Source organism: Cuculus canorus, chromosome 1 (assembly GCF_017976375.1).
Source record: "Cuculus canorus isolate bCucCan1 chromosome 1, bCucCan1.pri, whole genome shotgun sequence".
NCBI classification, from domain to species: domain Eukaryota; kingdom Metazoa; phylum Chordata; class Aves; order Cuculiformes; family Cuculidae; genus Cuculus; species Cuculus canorus.
The window spans coordinates 126,642,826-126,659,243 of NC_071401.1; the positions used below are offsets into that span (position 1 = coordinate 126,642,826).

At 43.7% G+C, this 16,418-nt stretch overlaps 1 protein-coding gene across 2 annotated transcripts; it reads right to left on the reverse strand.

Moving 5' to 3' along the window:
* Positions 1-12,887: 12,887 nt before the first annotated feature.
* On the reverse strand, positions 12,888-15,718 carry LOC128853265 (trypsin I-P1-like). Of its 2 annotated transcripts, XM_054076717.1 has the most exons (5): positions 15,679-15,718; positions 15,052-15,214; positions 14,186-14,439; positions 13,840-13,976; positions 12,888-13,062 (listed from the first exon to the last, which is right to left on the reverse strand). In XM_054076717.1, exons 1-5 carry the CDS (start codon positions 15,716-15,718, stop codon positions 12,913-12,915), a joined length of 744 nt encoding a protein of 247 aa, XP_053932692.1. In that variant the 3' UTR covers positions 12,888-12,912. The 2 variants fall into 2 exon arrangements, with proteins under 2 accessions (XP_053932692.1, XP_053932701.1); XM_054076726.1 differs by lacking the exons at positions 15,052-15,214; positions 15,679-15,718 and adding an exon at positions 14,614-14,717.
* Positions 15,719-16,418: the final 700 nt, after the last annotated feature.

A 16,418-nucleotide genomic window follows, 5' to 3' on the forward strand; every position in this document is an offset into this window, starting at 1 on the left:
TTATTCTATGGAGTTTTGTATACTGAGTATAGTTGTTAACATTCCTTGATCATTTTATTAAGCAATGAAATGTATGGTATTAAGGTCCTTAGGTATTCTTTGTATGTTCAATTATGTAACTGGCAATCACAAGTTTTATAGCAAAGTTTACAAATTTTTATATGCCCCAAAATTTCCAAATAGTTGCTAGTTTAATCATCTCTTTCTGTACAATTCCTAATCTAATTCCTTCATATCGGAAATGGTTCTTTTTTAACATAGACACACATTCAGTAAAAATGTTTGTTTAAATGAAGTTGCACAAGTAATAAAGTAGCACATACCATGCACCATGGTGTCAGCGTGCCCTGGGCTGTTCCTACCAAGATCCTGGGGTTAGGAAGCTCAATGGGAGCTTTGCATCAGGCTTTCGCAGGAGTACATTTAGGCTGCAGAAACTTCCAAAAGTGTTAAAAGGACTTTGTGAACGGGGGCACGGTCACAGTGCCCAGCTGTACACTCCCTTCTTTTGAGGTCAGCATTAACCTCGGCCTTACAGCCAGAGCTTGTTCTCGCTGTGACTGGGAAGTTTTGGTGCTGTTTTGGAGATGTGACACTTCTACAGTACACAAGAGCATGAACAGACATGCAACCGATTCTAAGTTCATTCGTGCTTTATTCTTACCTGCGCCTTCCTGCTTAGTTCCTCTGCTCTTATGATGCTACACACTTTGTTATAATACAATTGCAAACCAACAGACACAACCTCTTTATACAAATGCTCTTTGCCTAGTGCTTTTGATACCATTATTTTAGGTTAAAAGGAAGTTCAGCAATTGTCTTCGCCTTGTGTCATTGTCTTTGTAAGGCATAAGAAGGATCACATGATGGCTTTACCTTTTGGTGTGGCTTATAACAGCTCCAAGGGAAGTAAAACATTATGTCAGATCAGATGGGAGATTCAGCGAACTTTATTTTACAAGCAGAACCAAAAAAAAGTGTTTAAAAATGTGGACCTCCCCTCCAAGCAGCACCATATCATGTTTATTTAGATACAGTCTGCAGTTTCAGTTGGTGGTTGGGGTGTCTGTTTTTTGTCTTACCACATTACTGCAGTGGAAGTACTGGTGGAGAGTAGAGGACCTCGAGGATCAGACTCAGACAGCCCTCTCTATGTCAGCGATGATTTTCTTTCACTTTTTTCCTGTCTCATATTTCCTTTTTAGAATGGAGGCAAACTTCTGAATGGATGCAGGTAATTGTGATTTGAAGGATTATACTTCTCATTATCTGCATTGTTGCAGTTTGAATGAGCTGTGTACTGTTTTGTTAAGTGTAAAAAACTATGGCACCATGCAGTAAAAATCAGCCATACTTGTACCCTTCCATATCAGCCTTGGCAATGCTGACATACTACCTTCATTCTTCCTTTATCTTACCCTGGTGGCATGTGGTAGTTCAGCCAGAAACTGCATTCTTACTTTGCTAATCTTTACTAGAATTTTTGGTGGGTGTTGGCTACTATTGCAGGAGTGGTTTTTTGAATGCCTTGTCCCATTTGAAGCGAGTTAGCTGAAAGGGGCAAGTATTCTTGCAGGGTTAGGTTGGTTGGGAAGGGAGGAAGGCCTGACAAAATGAATGAATGGGTCTTGAGACGTTCCGATGCTCCCACCGTGCTGCTTGCAGACCCACACTGACATTTGAGTAAAGTAATAGTTTACCATGGAAGCTGTGCTTTTTCTTACCCTTGCAGGGAAGACTGGCTAATGAAAAGAAGGTTGGCCAAGCTTCCTGTCTGTGTGATTCTACATAAAGGAGTGAGTATTAGTCCATATTGCTACAGTGCCTGAATGTTTCTCAGTGCCTTTTTAAGTTATTGCGAGTCACAGCTAGCCTTGCTAACTGGAGCAGTAGAGTCATCCCAGGTTTTCAGACTGGAAACTAAGGCTCAAGGAAACTGAAGAAATTGCCAAGCTTGCGCTGCTGTTTGTGACAGGGTGAGACGATGAACTCAGATCTTTCCAGTTCCAGCCTTACACCCTAGTCTCTAAGGTATAATTTTGTACTGTAGTCTCTCCCTTCTTTTTAAAGCATCCACACCTTGCGCAGGGAAGACAAATGCACATCTAATGTCTTGGAACAGCACTTGATAGTCCTGCCTCGGGACACAGTGCTGTAAGTGCATAGCACTGGGAGATTGAAATTTCAAGTGTTTTAAAGTAAAAATTATGTCTCTTGAGATGAAGGAGAAACTTTGGGCCTGAGTTCTTAGGCCTGTCTCCCCGCTAATCCTGGGGCAAATGTTTGCAGCTGCTTTGCAGAAGTTTGGTGAGAACATGCATTCCAGTCTGGCTTTCTGTTGAACTGGAACATGGAGCACACTTTTGAAATGGTTAATGGTGTGACTGTTAAATGTTCTTCCCATTGGTTCAGTTCAAAGTGGTAAGAGTGAGCAGAAGTATAACAGCAAGATTCTGTGGTTGATATGCCTTGACCTTGTAGTCTAGAGTCATACAGTACATTGCAGAACAACTAGCCATAGATGCAGCAGGTGAGGAGAGGAGTTTCTGCTTGGCCATGCAGCCACAGAGAGGATGACCAGAGCTGTGTGGGAGAAGCCACTGGAGCGGTAGCAAAGCAGTTGAAATCCCAAGGTTGTGGGACTTAATGTTTGGGTTTGGTTGTGGATTTTTTTTCTGTCTGGCTGTAGTGTGCAGTAGAGGATGATACTGCTAAATGGAAACAAGATGTCTGGAACTGTTAAGGTGTCACTGAGTATTAGGGTGACTTCTTTGATATTGTGTTTTTCATATGCAGATGGGTGATCTGTACACCAAAGGCCACTGATGGAGTTGCCAGTAGAGTGTCATAGCGAGGTGGGTTGGCTGTGGTGTTGGAAAGATGTGACTGGTGGCTACATGACCAGCTAAGGTGTCTTGTGGTTTGGTTTTTGTTTTTTTTTTTACTTTGAAGGCACAAAGCAATGAACATAGTGGCATAGTGGGACCGGAGATGACTTGGGCAAGGAGAGCAGTGGTGAGTTACCTGAAGTTGCAGTTATTGTTCAGGTGTCTTGTAGTCCATGAATTTACAAGCATTCCTTGCTGTTTGTGTATTACAAGTGGAGCACAATTCTCAACACAGCAGCACGAGATAATGGAGACTTGACGGGTGAGCAGACAAGGTAACAGAGCGGGAGATGGGAATCGCTGGAGGTGGCTTGTGATTGGGGTAGTATCTGAGCCACATCTTTTTCTTTTCTGCAGGTGCCACATGCAGCCTCAGAGGGATGAAGCCCACAAGCAGTCTGAGAAGGTGAGGAGGTTGTCAAAATTGGTGTCTAAGAGCGAAGTACTACACAGCAACTCAGCTGAGCATTTATCTTTGGTTTTGCGGGTGCCATGCGGACTGCTTTTGGGATGGAAAGTCTTTGAGGTAAGCTGGGTAGTTGCATATGTGCAACATTAATTTTCTCTCCTGTTTTAGGTGCCCCAGGTGATGACAGCTGCAGTGTCTGACATTTGCGTCAGCATGGAGCAGGTGAGCAGAATGCTTTGGCAGTTTTGCAGTGGGGAGTGGTGGTGCTGTAGTACAAGATGTTGGCACAGAGCAGTGTGATGCTGACTGTTGGTACTATGTTTGTTTTTCTGTTTGCTTTTATTGTGGATGTTGAAGAGGAAGGAGGTGACCGTAGGATAGTTCAGGTTAGGTGATGCAGTTTGAGCTTTTTCTTCCGAGGGTGGCTTCAGGCTCTTTGCCTTCTGAAAGCTAAGTTGAGGGACAAGGGCTGGGAAGAGGAGAGAAGGTTGGGAATGACGGGGAGGGGTTTTAAAGGTAGCGTAGGGAGAGGGCTGTACAGGAAGAATCCCCTTTGGGCAGGTAAATGTGGAGGGGGTTACTTTTCAGGCCAAAGCTAGCATGTACCAGACAGGGCAGTTCTAGCCTGTGTCTGTGTTCTTGTGTGCTTTATGTACTGTTTGCTTTGTCTTGGATGTTTCTCAGGTCTTGATGTCCTGTTTGCACTCAAGGCATGCAACACATGCCTTGGGCATCATCTCTAGGGTCTATAATGCCTGTACTCATTGGTGCAGTGTCAATCAGGCACCCTTTTTCTTGCACTGCAATTTCAAAGCATGGATCGGTTTTGCGTTTTGGAAGTTTCTGGTCAGTCATATACTGCGGCAGCATTGCAGTCAATGTCGGCATCCCCTATCATTAGTCATCCATTTTCTTGGATCCCTGTTCTGGTACTTCCTCAGTGCATCCTCTTCATCTTTAGGTCTTTAAGCAGGGCATCTTGCATGTGTGCCCTCTCAGTTGTGGCCATATCTCTTTGTAATGGGCCACTGTCTTTCATTTTTCCAGTGCTGGCATAGATTCTTCCTCGTAGCCCCCTATGTAGTCTTGCCTAATGGCATCTCTGGTCTGAAAGCCATTCTTCTTAGAGTTCTCTTTTTTCTCTGGTTCATGTCATTGGTCTTGTGTGCAGTCTTGGTCTGTGTGTATTTGTGTGTGGTTGGAGATGCTCTGACTGAGGCATAGAAGCAAATAAGAGGGAGCAGAAGTATAACAGCAAGAGTCTGTGGTTGATATGCCGATATGCCCAGACCTTGTAGTCTAGGGTCATACAGTACATTGCAGAACAAGTAGCCATAGATTCAGCAGGCAAGGAGAGAATGTTGTGCTTGGTTATGCAGCCACAGAAGGGATGATGAAGTCTGCCTGAGAGAAGCCACTTCAGTGGTAATAGAGCAGTTTGAATGCCAAGGATGTTAGCTCTGTTATGTGTGGGGCACCCTTTGAGTGTGGTTGTGTTTTAATTTCTTTTTCTGTCTGAATGTAGTGTGAAATGGAGATGATATTCCAAAATGGAAGCAAGAGATTTGGAATTCTTAAGTTGTCACATGGCATCAGGGTGACTTCTTTGATAATGTGGGGTTTTTTTCCAGATGCAGAGGAATCAACTGTGTGCCAAAGGGTGATGATACAGTGGCAGGCAGAGTGCCATAGCAAGGTGGCTTGGCTGTGGTGTAGGTGGGAAGTTGTCTGGTGGCTATATGACTCGATAACGGGGTTTGGGGTTTTTTTCACTTTGAAGGTACAGAGCAATGAGCAAAGTGAAATACTGGCACCGGAGCTGACTCAGGCGAGGAGAGCAATGCTGAGTTACGTGAAGTGGTGGTTTTAGTTCAGTTGTCTTTATAGTCCGTAAAGTTACAAGCCTCCCTTGCTGTTTGTGTATTACAGGTGGTGTGCAAGCCTTGACGTGGCAGCACAAGGTGATAGAAGCTGAGCAGGTGAGCAACCAAGGTAATGGAGCGGGAGATGGGACTCCCTGGGGGTAGCCTGTATTTCTGGGTAGTATCGGAGCATGCATCTTTTGCTTTAGTTTTTGGCATGTTCAGTGTGCAGCCTCAGAGGGGCAAAGCTTCATGTGATGCAAGCACTTTACAGTGAAGGCCAGCTGCAGAAACCACTTATTTTTAGTGTTTAACACATCCAAGAGTTCATTCTATCAGTCACTTGCTTTCTTAGCACAGTTTGGCAAGCACTTAAACTTTGGAAAAAAGTATTGTTTAGAGGTTTAATTTACTAAAATATAGTGTGGGGGGCAGCGCAAATCTGTCGCTCTCTGGAAAAGCTTTGTACTTTACTTCCTTTAGCAACATAGAATTCTAGCACCTATAGGTACAAAGAAAACCTTCCAGACTTGATCTTTTTGATAGTTTTGAGCCTGTAAATGTCCATGGTGGTAAAGCTTCGGAAGCTGTGCCAGTCAGCGGTAGAATAAAAAACTGCATTGCTTGTCAAGTGTTGTGTCCAAAGGCTGGGAATGACATGATGGGAAAATGTAGCAAAGGCTGTCCCTGCATCTGTCTCTAGAAAGCATGCAGAGGAAGAGAGGGGAGAATGATTTAGCTGACACTGATGTTGGGGTTCGGTATAACAGGCGGACGATGTTTGTTGTCTAAAGGAGCATTACAGTGGGGAGCAGGATTCAGCATGCATCCTGTCCTTCCTCCTTTACCTCTGGTGAAGAGGACATTAAAGAATTACAGTCTAATTTGGATGAGTACCAGAACAGGTTGTGGTTTGGGTAGAGGAAGAACTTGCCTGCAGTCCATCATGCTTGCAAATTGGTGGCACTTGGATTCCTAATTTTTGCAGCGTCCAGAGTACTTACTGCTGTTGTGCCCCTTATGAAAGGAACTTGAGAACTCATGCCTTTGTTCGGGAGGAGTTGTAGCCTTTCTGCAAAAAATCAAAAACACTGGTGCCGTGTCAGATCCTAATACGAATATCCCTTTCGGAAAATGAGGTGATCCCTGTGATCAAAGCTAAGCCTGTGCCACACTATGCAGTGCCTTTCAAACAAAAATGCCAGAGCAGAGGCATGTGGAAATTTGCCACTTCTCTTTTGATGCCCATGGCAGAGTACAGCAAATACAGAAAGAGAAAACGCTGGAAGAATTGCCAAAGGAGAAGTTAAGAACTCAAAGCTGCCTTGGGTTCTAGTGCAGAATGGGTGTGGCAGAACTTGCGTCATGCTGTTGTCTGTTAAACTCCCAAAGCTTCTCCCTGCTTTTGAGGAAAAGGCAAGAACTATTTCCAGTTGTTTCCTTCAGGTGCCCAAGTTCAAAGCTCTACCTCTGCCTTTCTTTGACCATGTGAAGCTGCCAGAAAAGGAGGTCAAAACCCTAACTTGGCCTGAGTCGTTCCATCTGCAGTTGGCTGAACAGTGAGCTGCCATACTATAGAGCTGGAATCAGCTGGTAGGATGAAAAAGTGAAGGGGTATGGCCGAACTTAAATCGGCGCATATAGTTGTGATTGTTTTCAGAAAGTGTCCCGCTTGAGTTCTATGTTCTGCTTGAGTTTGAACAATAAACTATCCTGTTCTTGGCATGAGACTTGTGCTGTGGGTTAAGGACTGGTACATTTGAGGTTTTCCTTCCCCTTTTGTGGTCATTGATGGTATTTACCACAATGGCATGAAGAGCTGTGGGGTATTTTCTGAGCAGGAGCTGTGCGCAGCTGGATCTCTTTGCTTACCATCTCTGTGCCTGGGGATTTATTGACGTATAAATAACAGACCACTTTTCTCTTGGGAAGCCTACAGTGGACATGTGAAGTTTTTTTGAGGCTATGTTTGACAAAAGTAACAGGCAGGCAACATGGGACACAACTTTCTGACTTTGATGTGATTTTCTCAATGAACAATTTTTGACAATTTGTCAGCCTGGCTTTTCCAGTGTTGGGAGTGGTGAAGTTGGGGCAGGGGGATATGGTCTTTTTGTTATGCCTGGCACTTAATGGGCTCTCTTCTTTTGCACTGTAAACAAGACTTGGAAAAGCAGGAAGGTTTAAAGCTCATCCCAGCATGGTGGTGTTGCCAGGAGCATTTTGTCCCTCAAAAGGAAATTAAGCTCTTTTCAGGTGGAGTTCCATAGACTTGGCTAATAACTCGGAACTGATGCTACTAAATGACGTTTAGACTGGCCGTTGCCTCTTCTTTATCAGCACAGCCAATACTGCCTTGCACTTACATGAGCTGCTAGGGAATTGCTTGTGTCACCAGGGATTGGGTGAGTTTTCATCTCTGCGCAGTTCCCCTGTCCTGCACTAAGGTGGTAGCTATATTGATTGGTGTGTGAAGGCTTGGGATAAGGGTCAATAGGATGCAGGAAGCTTCCTGTAGAGAGAGATGGTATTTCTCCCCTTTCTAAGGAGGTGAAGGCATACATAGCTTAGGGCAGACTAAGCTTATTAGGGTCCAGAACCAGCCAAAAACTTGTCCGCACTAACAATTGCGTGCTTGCTTCTCCCATGCAAACATCTGTGATGGGGTAACATCTGTGTTAACACTGCTCATGTTTGGTTTTCTCTTTTCCTGAAGCCTGGAAGTATCTACTAACTACCCATGCAAGGTGAAGTACTCCAGAGGGAGGCTTCCATTTGACATTAGTAGTGCTCTGCTTTGCCAGAGTGCACCAGTGTTATCTCCTCCTATTTCTAAACTTAGAGAACCTTTCCAGTGCCAAAGTTCCTGAAAGCCTTGCACTGAGAACAAAAAAAAAAAAAAAAAAAAATGTAGCTAAAGAGCCACAAGAATTTGAGAAACTGTTGGCAGATAGAGAAGCCATAAGGAAGATGCACCGAGAGCAGGTCAAACAGTGAGAAGAGCAGCAGGAAAGGGAAGAAGTTGATACGCCAGGATGAGAAATGATAAGTGAGCTATTTCTGAACATGGCCTGCAGAGTAACCCAAAGGGATGTGAGAACATACTATATGAGGCGGTGTCAATGTTGAGTTGCATTAAGACTGTCTTTTTGCATTTCCCTGTTGCAAACTGACTCCTCATTAACTTTACAATTGGTCTTAAAAAAAAAGAAACAACCCCCAAAACAACAAACAAAACCACTCCCACAAACGAAAGAGCAGCTCTGCTGACATGTTTGGGTTTTGGAGCTCTACGCATGTAGTAATGGGAGCAGAATGATCTTTGTAAAATCCACAGCCTTGAAGCATGCCTGTGTGTTCCTGGTGGCTTGCTCCAGTGCCCGAGGCAGCACGTAGTCTTACAGACAGACACCTGCCTACATTGCACCAATGGCTCTCCTGCAACCGTTTATTTCATTTTGGCTTTGATTTCTTTTTTTTCACAGGTTCCCAAGACAAACCCAGTACACAAATACCGCAGCATAGGAGTGAAGCCCAGAGATCAGCCACTGACAATGCTGAAGTCTCCCAACTTATCAGGTAGATTCCACCTCTGATAGGCATCCATGTGATAGTAGGAGGGAGATCTCCTCCCTCTCTACTCTCCTGACAGGCAGAGAAGAGAGGGAGCAGTTGCTTTTGTGTAACTGCTCCATCTCAATCCTGTCTTTGGTTCCGTTCTTGTTACAGTTGAAATGCAGATGGAGGCGAACTCCATCTGGGGCAGGTGTCTGAGGCATGGCCCACAGGCAGTGCCACGCGGTCTCTGTGGCCTCGCTTTGTGTCTAGACATCTTGTTCTCCAGAGACTAAACCAGGATTTATTACTTTATACAAATATTATGTACTTGAAGTAAATAAAAATTCCTAATCTGATCACTGTCTCTCGCTGCTGAGCTGAATCTCTTTCCTTCAGAAGTTTTGATAAAAGACATTTGCTGAACGTACAGGGATGTGTGTGTCTGGAACAGCTGTCTTGTTGTTTTACATCTAGGTATCACTTTCACGTGTAACATGCTTGGGCCATTCACAAACAGGAAGCTGCACATGCTGGCTTAAGCAACTCCAAAGGCAATCATTAGCCTTAGTAGTATAGCCACTGAAATCCACTGAAGTCCAAACTAGTTTAATGAATTCAAACTAATCTGATGGAGTCAAAATAACTCCAGTGAAAAACAAGTCCACCAAAGTCCAAAAAAAATCAATTGAAATCAGAACTAATCTGAAGAATTCAAAAACCCTTTAAATTCAAAATAAGTGTTCTGAAGTCCAAATAACTTCATTGAAATCAAAACAAGTCAGTTGAACTCAAAACAACTCCACTAAAGTAAAAACAAGCCCACTGTAGTAAAAAAACCCCTTCTTTGAACTCAAAAGGAATCCTCTCAAGTCAAAACACCACCATCAAATCAAATCCAGTCCACTGAAATAAGAAAAAATCCATTGAAATTAAGAAAGGTTCATTGAGTTCAAAGAAGTGCATTGAATTCCAAACAAGCCCTCTTAAGTAGAAACAAGTCGTCCGAAGGCAAAACAAGCCGTTTGAAGGCAAAACAAGTCCATTGAGCTCAAAAGAAATCTACTGAAGTCAAAACATAGCCTTTGGAGTAAAAATAACTCCAATGAAGCAAAACTAACTTTACTGAAGTCCAAACAAGACCATTGTTGTGAGAATAGTGCCAGTGAAGTCAAAACCAGTCTGTGGAAGACAAAACAAATACACTGAGATCAAGGTAAGTCCAGTGAATTCATAACAAGCCCTCTGAAGTCTAAGCAACTTCACTGAGTTCAAAACAAATCCACTGAAGTCAATTGAAGTGAAATCTAATTGATTACATTTTAAATGGAAGTCACAACAGCTCCTCTTTAGTGAAAAGTAGGCCATTGAAATCCACTGAAGACAAAACTATTATAATGGATTCAAAACTAATCTGATAAATTCAAAACAAGTCCTCTGAAGTCAAAACTAGTCTAATGAATTCAAAACTAATCTGATGAAGTCAAAACAAATCCAGTGAAGTCAGAACAAGTCCAGTGATGTGAAAATACTGAAGTGCAGCCAGTCCATTGAAGACAAAACAAATACACTGAAATCTAAATAAAGTCCACTGAATTCAAAACAAATCCTCTGAAGACTGAAGGACTTCATTGAGGAAAAAAAATCCACTGAAGTCAATCAACACCAAGTCTAATCTGTGTTGACATCAGTGGACTTATTCTGCCTTTAATAAATACGTTTTGGGTTCAATGGACTTTTTTTTTTCCATGGACTCGTTTTGATTTTGAGAGATTTATTTTGCTTAAATGGGCTTGTATTCACTTCAACAGATTTTTTTTTTTACTTTATTGACTTCTTTTTACTTCAAAGAATTGTTTTCACTTTAATGGAATGGTTTTGATTTCAGTGCACTTGCTCTGAATTTAAGAAATTTCTCTTCAATGGGTATCTTTTTAATTTCAGTGTATTTCAAAAACTTGTTTAGACTTCAGTGGACTTGAATGGATTAATTTTGACTTAAACTGACATGTTTTTACTTCAATGTGTTTGTTTTGAATTTTTTTGGTATCAATAGCTTTCTTTTGAGGCCACCGAATTTGCTTTGAATTCTGTGGACTTGGTTTGATTTCAATAAACTCAGATTGAATTCAGATGACTTGTTTTGATTGAGTGGAATTGTTTTGACTTCAAAAAACTTGTATTGACATCAATGGACATCTTTTGACTTCAGTTGGGGTACACTTTCTTTAACCTTCCTTTTCTGGTTGACGTACCTGTAGAAGCCCTCCTTGTTAGTCTCTGCTTCACTTGCCAAGTTCTGCTCCAGCTGGGCCTTGGCCTTCCTCACCCCATCCCTACACAACCGGGCAGCGTCCATATACTGTTCCCGGGTTCCCTGTCCCTGCTTGTCCTGCCTGTGCAGTTGCCTTTTGCTCTTGAGTTTGACCAGAGATCTCAACTCAGCCATGCTGCTCTCTTCCTGTCCCTGCCTGATTTCCTACACCTGAAAAGACTGCGTGCTCTTGCGCTTAATGGAGAGTATCCTTAGATATTTGCCATCTCTGCTCTGCTCCCATGTCCCTGAGAACGGTATCTCAGAGGGTCTTACCGACTGATTCTATGAAGAGCTGGAAGTCTGCTTTCCTGGAATTTGGGGTCCTGACTATACTCTTCACCTGTCCCATAACCCTCAGGACCTTGAACTCCACCAGTGCATGGTTACCACAGCCCAGGCTGCCTCTGATCTTGATGTTACCTATAAATTCAATTGCATTGGTGCCCATCCACCAGTATTGCATCTCCTTGGGTAGGACTGTCTATTACATGGGTTAAGAAATTATCTCCAGCGCACTCTTGGAGTCTCCTGGATTGCCTACAGCTTGCCCTGCTGCTATTCGAGCATATGTCAGGGTGGTTGGAGTCCCCCAGAATGATAAGAGCTTGTGAGCATGAAGCATTCTGTAGCTGGAGAAGAAGGCTTTATCGGTAGGCTCTCCTTGATCAGGTGGCCAGTAGGAGAAACCACCCACAAAGTTGCTTTTGTTGCCTCTGTCTTTTATGCTCACCCATAAGCTTTCGACCTGTTCAGGGCTGTTCTTCAGAGACAGCTCTTCACACTCTATCCATTCTCTGATATAGAGGGAAACTTCTGCATTCCTCTCTTCCCAGTTTGTCCTTTTTGCACATCCTGTAGCCATTAACAGCCACACTGCAGTCAATGGATTTGCCCCTCCAAGTTTCAAGAACAGCACTCAGATCATAGCTTTCTAGCAGCATGGTGGCTTCCAACTCCTCCTGTTTGTTGTCATTCAACAAGTGCTCCCAAAGCAATGGGACACAAAGCTGTGGTCTGATCCTGTTTGGGTATCGTGCGTGTCTCAGTGACTCAGGCACCTATTACTCTCCTGAGAAATGTCTCAGTGACAAAGTATCTAGGGAAGCCAAGTATAAATCTCTCTATTTCCCCTCCCCTTTTTTTTTTTCAGAGACAGTTACACTGCCTATGGACAAATTTGGCAGCCTTTTCCTAGATTTTCAGTTACAACACCAGTTGGGGCTAGGAGTTAAAGACAGAACCTGGATCCTCTCTGTCATTTTGACTCCTCCAAAAAAACTAAGCAAGCCCATTCTGACCAGTTAACTGAGCAAAATGGTATAGAGAGCAGCCCCAGTGGCACTGGGAGAGGAAGAGAACAAATCTTAGCAAGAGATGGTTTTGTTTCCCAAGTGGACTTTCAGGGAGGTTCCACTAGGAAATGTTCAGGCATATTGTTGGGGGTGGCAGCAGGGGGCACAGCGATCATTTTTGTTGCTGCCTGCTTGTTTTTTATACAGTAGGAGTAATACCGGCCTGCATGTTTCAGCATGTTCTCTCAGATGTTTTAGGCAGTTCTGTAGTAGCCAATACATGCTGATGAACAGAAAAGGTATTCTGCACTGGAATTGGGTGCCTGTAACTGATTGACAGACTTCCAAAGAGGGCAAAATGTTCTAAGATCTTGCTGGATGAGAAACACTGCAAATATTAAATATTTTTCCCTGAGTGACACTCCCTGCCCCTGTGCTTTATATCATAGCGTATGGAAGTACCCAAAGAAATGCTGCACAAAGAAGGGGTGCCTAAAAGTCTTTATTTTTTAATAATTTTTGTATGTTCAATCCCAAAAGAGAAGAAAATAATGAGGAGAAAAAGTAGGTGACGTAGAGCAAGAGTGTTTCAGTTGGAAGCCATGGTTTCTTCAATCCAGGAGACAAAATTGCAAACCTTAGTGTAAACTCCAGGATATCCTTCCTTTGCACATCCAATACCCCAAGAAACAATGCCCTGGAGCTGCCCATTGCAGACTACTGGACCGCCGGAATCCCCCTGTGCACATAAAGGATACAGATATTCAGAAAAGGGCAGCAGCACAAGTGAGGAGTCAGAGATGCCGGAAATCACTGACAATTCGAGGGAGCTCCATTGGGGTTTTTCTACACAGAAGTTCTACAGAATCCATTTCTGATTACCATTCTACACCTGATGCTACTGTACCTTACCTTAGCTCCACAGGCACCACAGCTAAGAATGAAATGAGTAAGCTGCCTGGGTTTGACAGCTGCAGTTCTCAGCAGACGCCTTAGTATATGTGTGTTATTTTGCCAAATGTTTCCATGGAGAAATATTTCCATGTTTCACATGGGAAATCCAGAGCAATCGCCAGGTGTGCCCATTTCCCACCCCGCCTGGATCCTGGCACACTGGCTCTTTCATTTTTGGCAAGTCCAAAACTAACATTTGTGTTTTAAGCTCTAAAGTCCCCACGATCAATATTGCCTCTCTGGTGCAGCACTCCTTCATTTTCAATAGCCGAAGGTACAGGAGGTGGCATGGTCTGCTTGTGGAGGATTAGGGCAGAGAGGCAGGAGAACAATGGCAGGGGACGATGATTAACAGGGTGCAACAACCCGTAGCTTCACCGAATAAGAAACTTTCACCCTAAATCTCTCCTGTTGTTCCACACAAAAAAGAAAACCCAAACCGAAACCCCGGCATTCATACCTGCCAGCACAGTGAGTACACCAGATTCTCTAATAGGGTGGCCCCTTCTACTAGCAAAAGGCAGGAGAAAAACACATGGGAAAAGAGAGGCAGCAGTTTTACCTGGCAGGAGTCTTTCCCTCCCTCGAGGAATCCTACGCAGATCATGTTGTCGGTAATTAGCCCAGGGTAAGCATTGCTGCACTCACTTGAGGAGAGCACAGGAGCCTCCAGGCACTGCAGGGTGTCTGGATATAGATCTATAAGAAAGTAGAGATAGTTGGTGACATCTTGAGTTCATTTCAGAGCCCAAAGAAGACGTTCACTGCCCTTCACAGCCTGGTCGCTCAAAAAAGCCTATCCCACAGCACTTCTCTGTGCCTTGCCCTATACCGATTGCAGTTCATTGTGAGATCTTAGAGTGTCTCCTGGGCCCTCATGGTGCCGTACATTCCCACAGAGTACTCACAGCCATTGCCGAGTGTGTTGCCCCATCCAGAGATGAGGCATGTGGTGCCTGCGTCCACACAGCTGGTAGGCAGAGAAACCGTTTGGACGGCTCGGGTGAGCTGGGCTGGTTGGGCAAGCTTGATGAGCATAATGTCATTGTCCAGTGTTGCAGAGTCATAGCCAGGGTAGCGGATGACTTTAGCTGAACTGATAAACTGCTCGGTGGATTCTGTAAGCGCCAGGTTGTGTTTCCCGAGCTGCACTTGGATGCGGCTGGAAAAAAGAAGGAATGGCATACACTTTATTGCTCCTGATGGGCTATGAGGAACCCCCCCCCGCCTCATTGTGTGCATTCTCTTCAATATCACTCTCGTAGCAGCTGTTTTCATGCAGGTTATCTTTCTTGTCCTGCAAGAAGTCCTGGGGATCCACCCTGTGAGATCCTACCTGCTCCCAGTACAGGTGGTGAGTTTCTGCAGGTTTATTTTGTTGAGATTGAGAAGTTAAATATATAACAATGCTTTATAGAAACTTCCTGGAAAGGGACAAACTGCTATCACCCTGACGTCATTCCTCTTCCTGTTCTCCAGTGACCAAGTTTTAGCAAGATTAATGACTCTTGTGGGGAACTGCAACTCATAACTCATTGCTAGAGGATCACATTGTCATTTCAGAAAGTGCTCTGCATTCGCAGAAACTTTTGCAGAGGTGGAAAACCTTTCGTGATGCCTCAGCCTCGCTTCCTGAATGAGCCACCCATTCCCTGGTTGTCTCCCGTCAGGATGCAGTCGCTTACATATTTGGATCTCACAGCTCAGAATTCCTGCTAGAAGCAAAGTGGAAGAAAGAAGTAGGTTACAGGAGAGCCTAGGTTTTTCAACTTACTACTTGTAGCAGTGAGCAGCTGACAGGACCCACTGGCTGTTGATGAGGGAACCTCCACAGAAGTGATACCCAGAATTCAGGGACACCTGGTAAGGGACAGAGTTTTCTGCACAGGTGTAGCCTCCCACGATCTTGTCATCATCATCGTTGATGGGGAAGGCAACTGGGAGATAAGAAGAGCCGTAAGTTAACATCTGACATAAGGAATCTTGTGGCCCTGGGACTGGCTGAAGCACCTCACTGGTGATCTCTGTTTCCATAAAAACTCACAGTAGCAGTAGCACCCGCCCATAGCCCAGAAATTTGCAGCAGCTTTAGGACTCCCTGGGCCAGAGGCATTACCTTTATACTTCCTAGTCCTTAAGAAAGAGACAGTCTTTGTTTGAAGCTATGGACACATTTCAGTATTCCTGGGTTTAAGAACTCCGGTGAAGGCGTCCTTTCCCCATTTTATGGAGCAATCAACTATGAACAGATAGCAGCGAGAAGAAGTTACAGTACTTCGACTTAAAAACTTTTGCAAGTCAAAACTCTACTTCACTTTCCCACAATGGACTGCCTTGGAAGTATTGTCTGAAAATGAGCTTCCTCACAAATTACAAAAACAGAAGTAAAAAGTATACTCACCAGCCACGCCAACAAAGGTGACAAACAGGAAGAACTTCATGATTTTGGCTCAGCCTCAAGCCCAGACTGGTAGAGTGGAAGAGTGGAGCTGCTAGAAATACATTTTTGGAAATGGCCTTATCTCTTGTCCAAGGTTTTCTCCAGACAAAAAGTACACAGTGGAAAATTTGAAGATCCAAATGGGAACATTAATGGGCACTGGTAGAAAGTACAAATAACGTATCAGTTAATCATAAACCTTTCCTGAGACAGAGAGCTCTTTTGAATTATTTCAGAAGGCAGCCTTCAATTTAAAAATATACTTGATCTTTGGAAGATATGCAGGTGTTTGCCTATCTCGTTCTTATACACAGCACCTGTTGAGGGCAACCCTCCAGCCCCTTTGAGATTCCTCTACACTGATGGGGTCATTCTTAAAAAGGCATATTTTTTCCAGAAGGTGAGTGTTGTTGGTAATGGACAGTAAGAGAGTATGTATTTCTTTTGATAACAAAACACCCCTGCCCCCAAACTATTCTGTGCTGGCCACCACCTCCCAAGTGAAATTGTTCAAATGTGGGAATGAGCCCTGTATTTCTGTGAAAGCATTTCTCCCACCCAATCCAAAGGATAATAATATCAGCCTAAGTACTGAACTACATTTTTCTATTTGGCTTTAGAATGTTTAATAGATGCTCATTTCGCTATAGAAGAACTTCGGTATAACAATGATGTTTACGGATGTGATGTGTATGTACAAA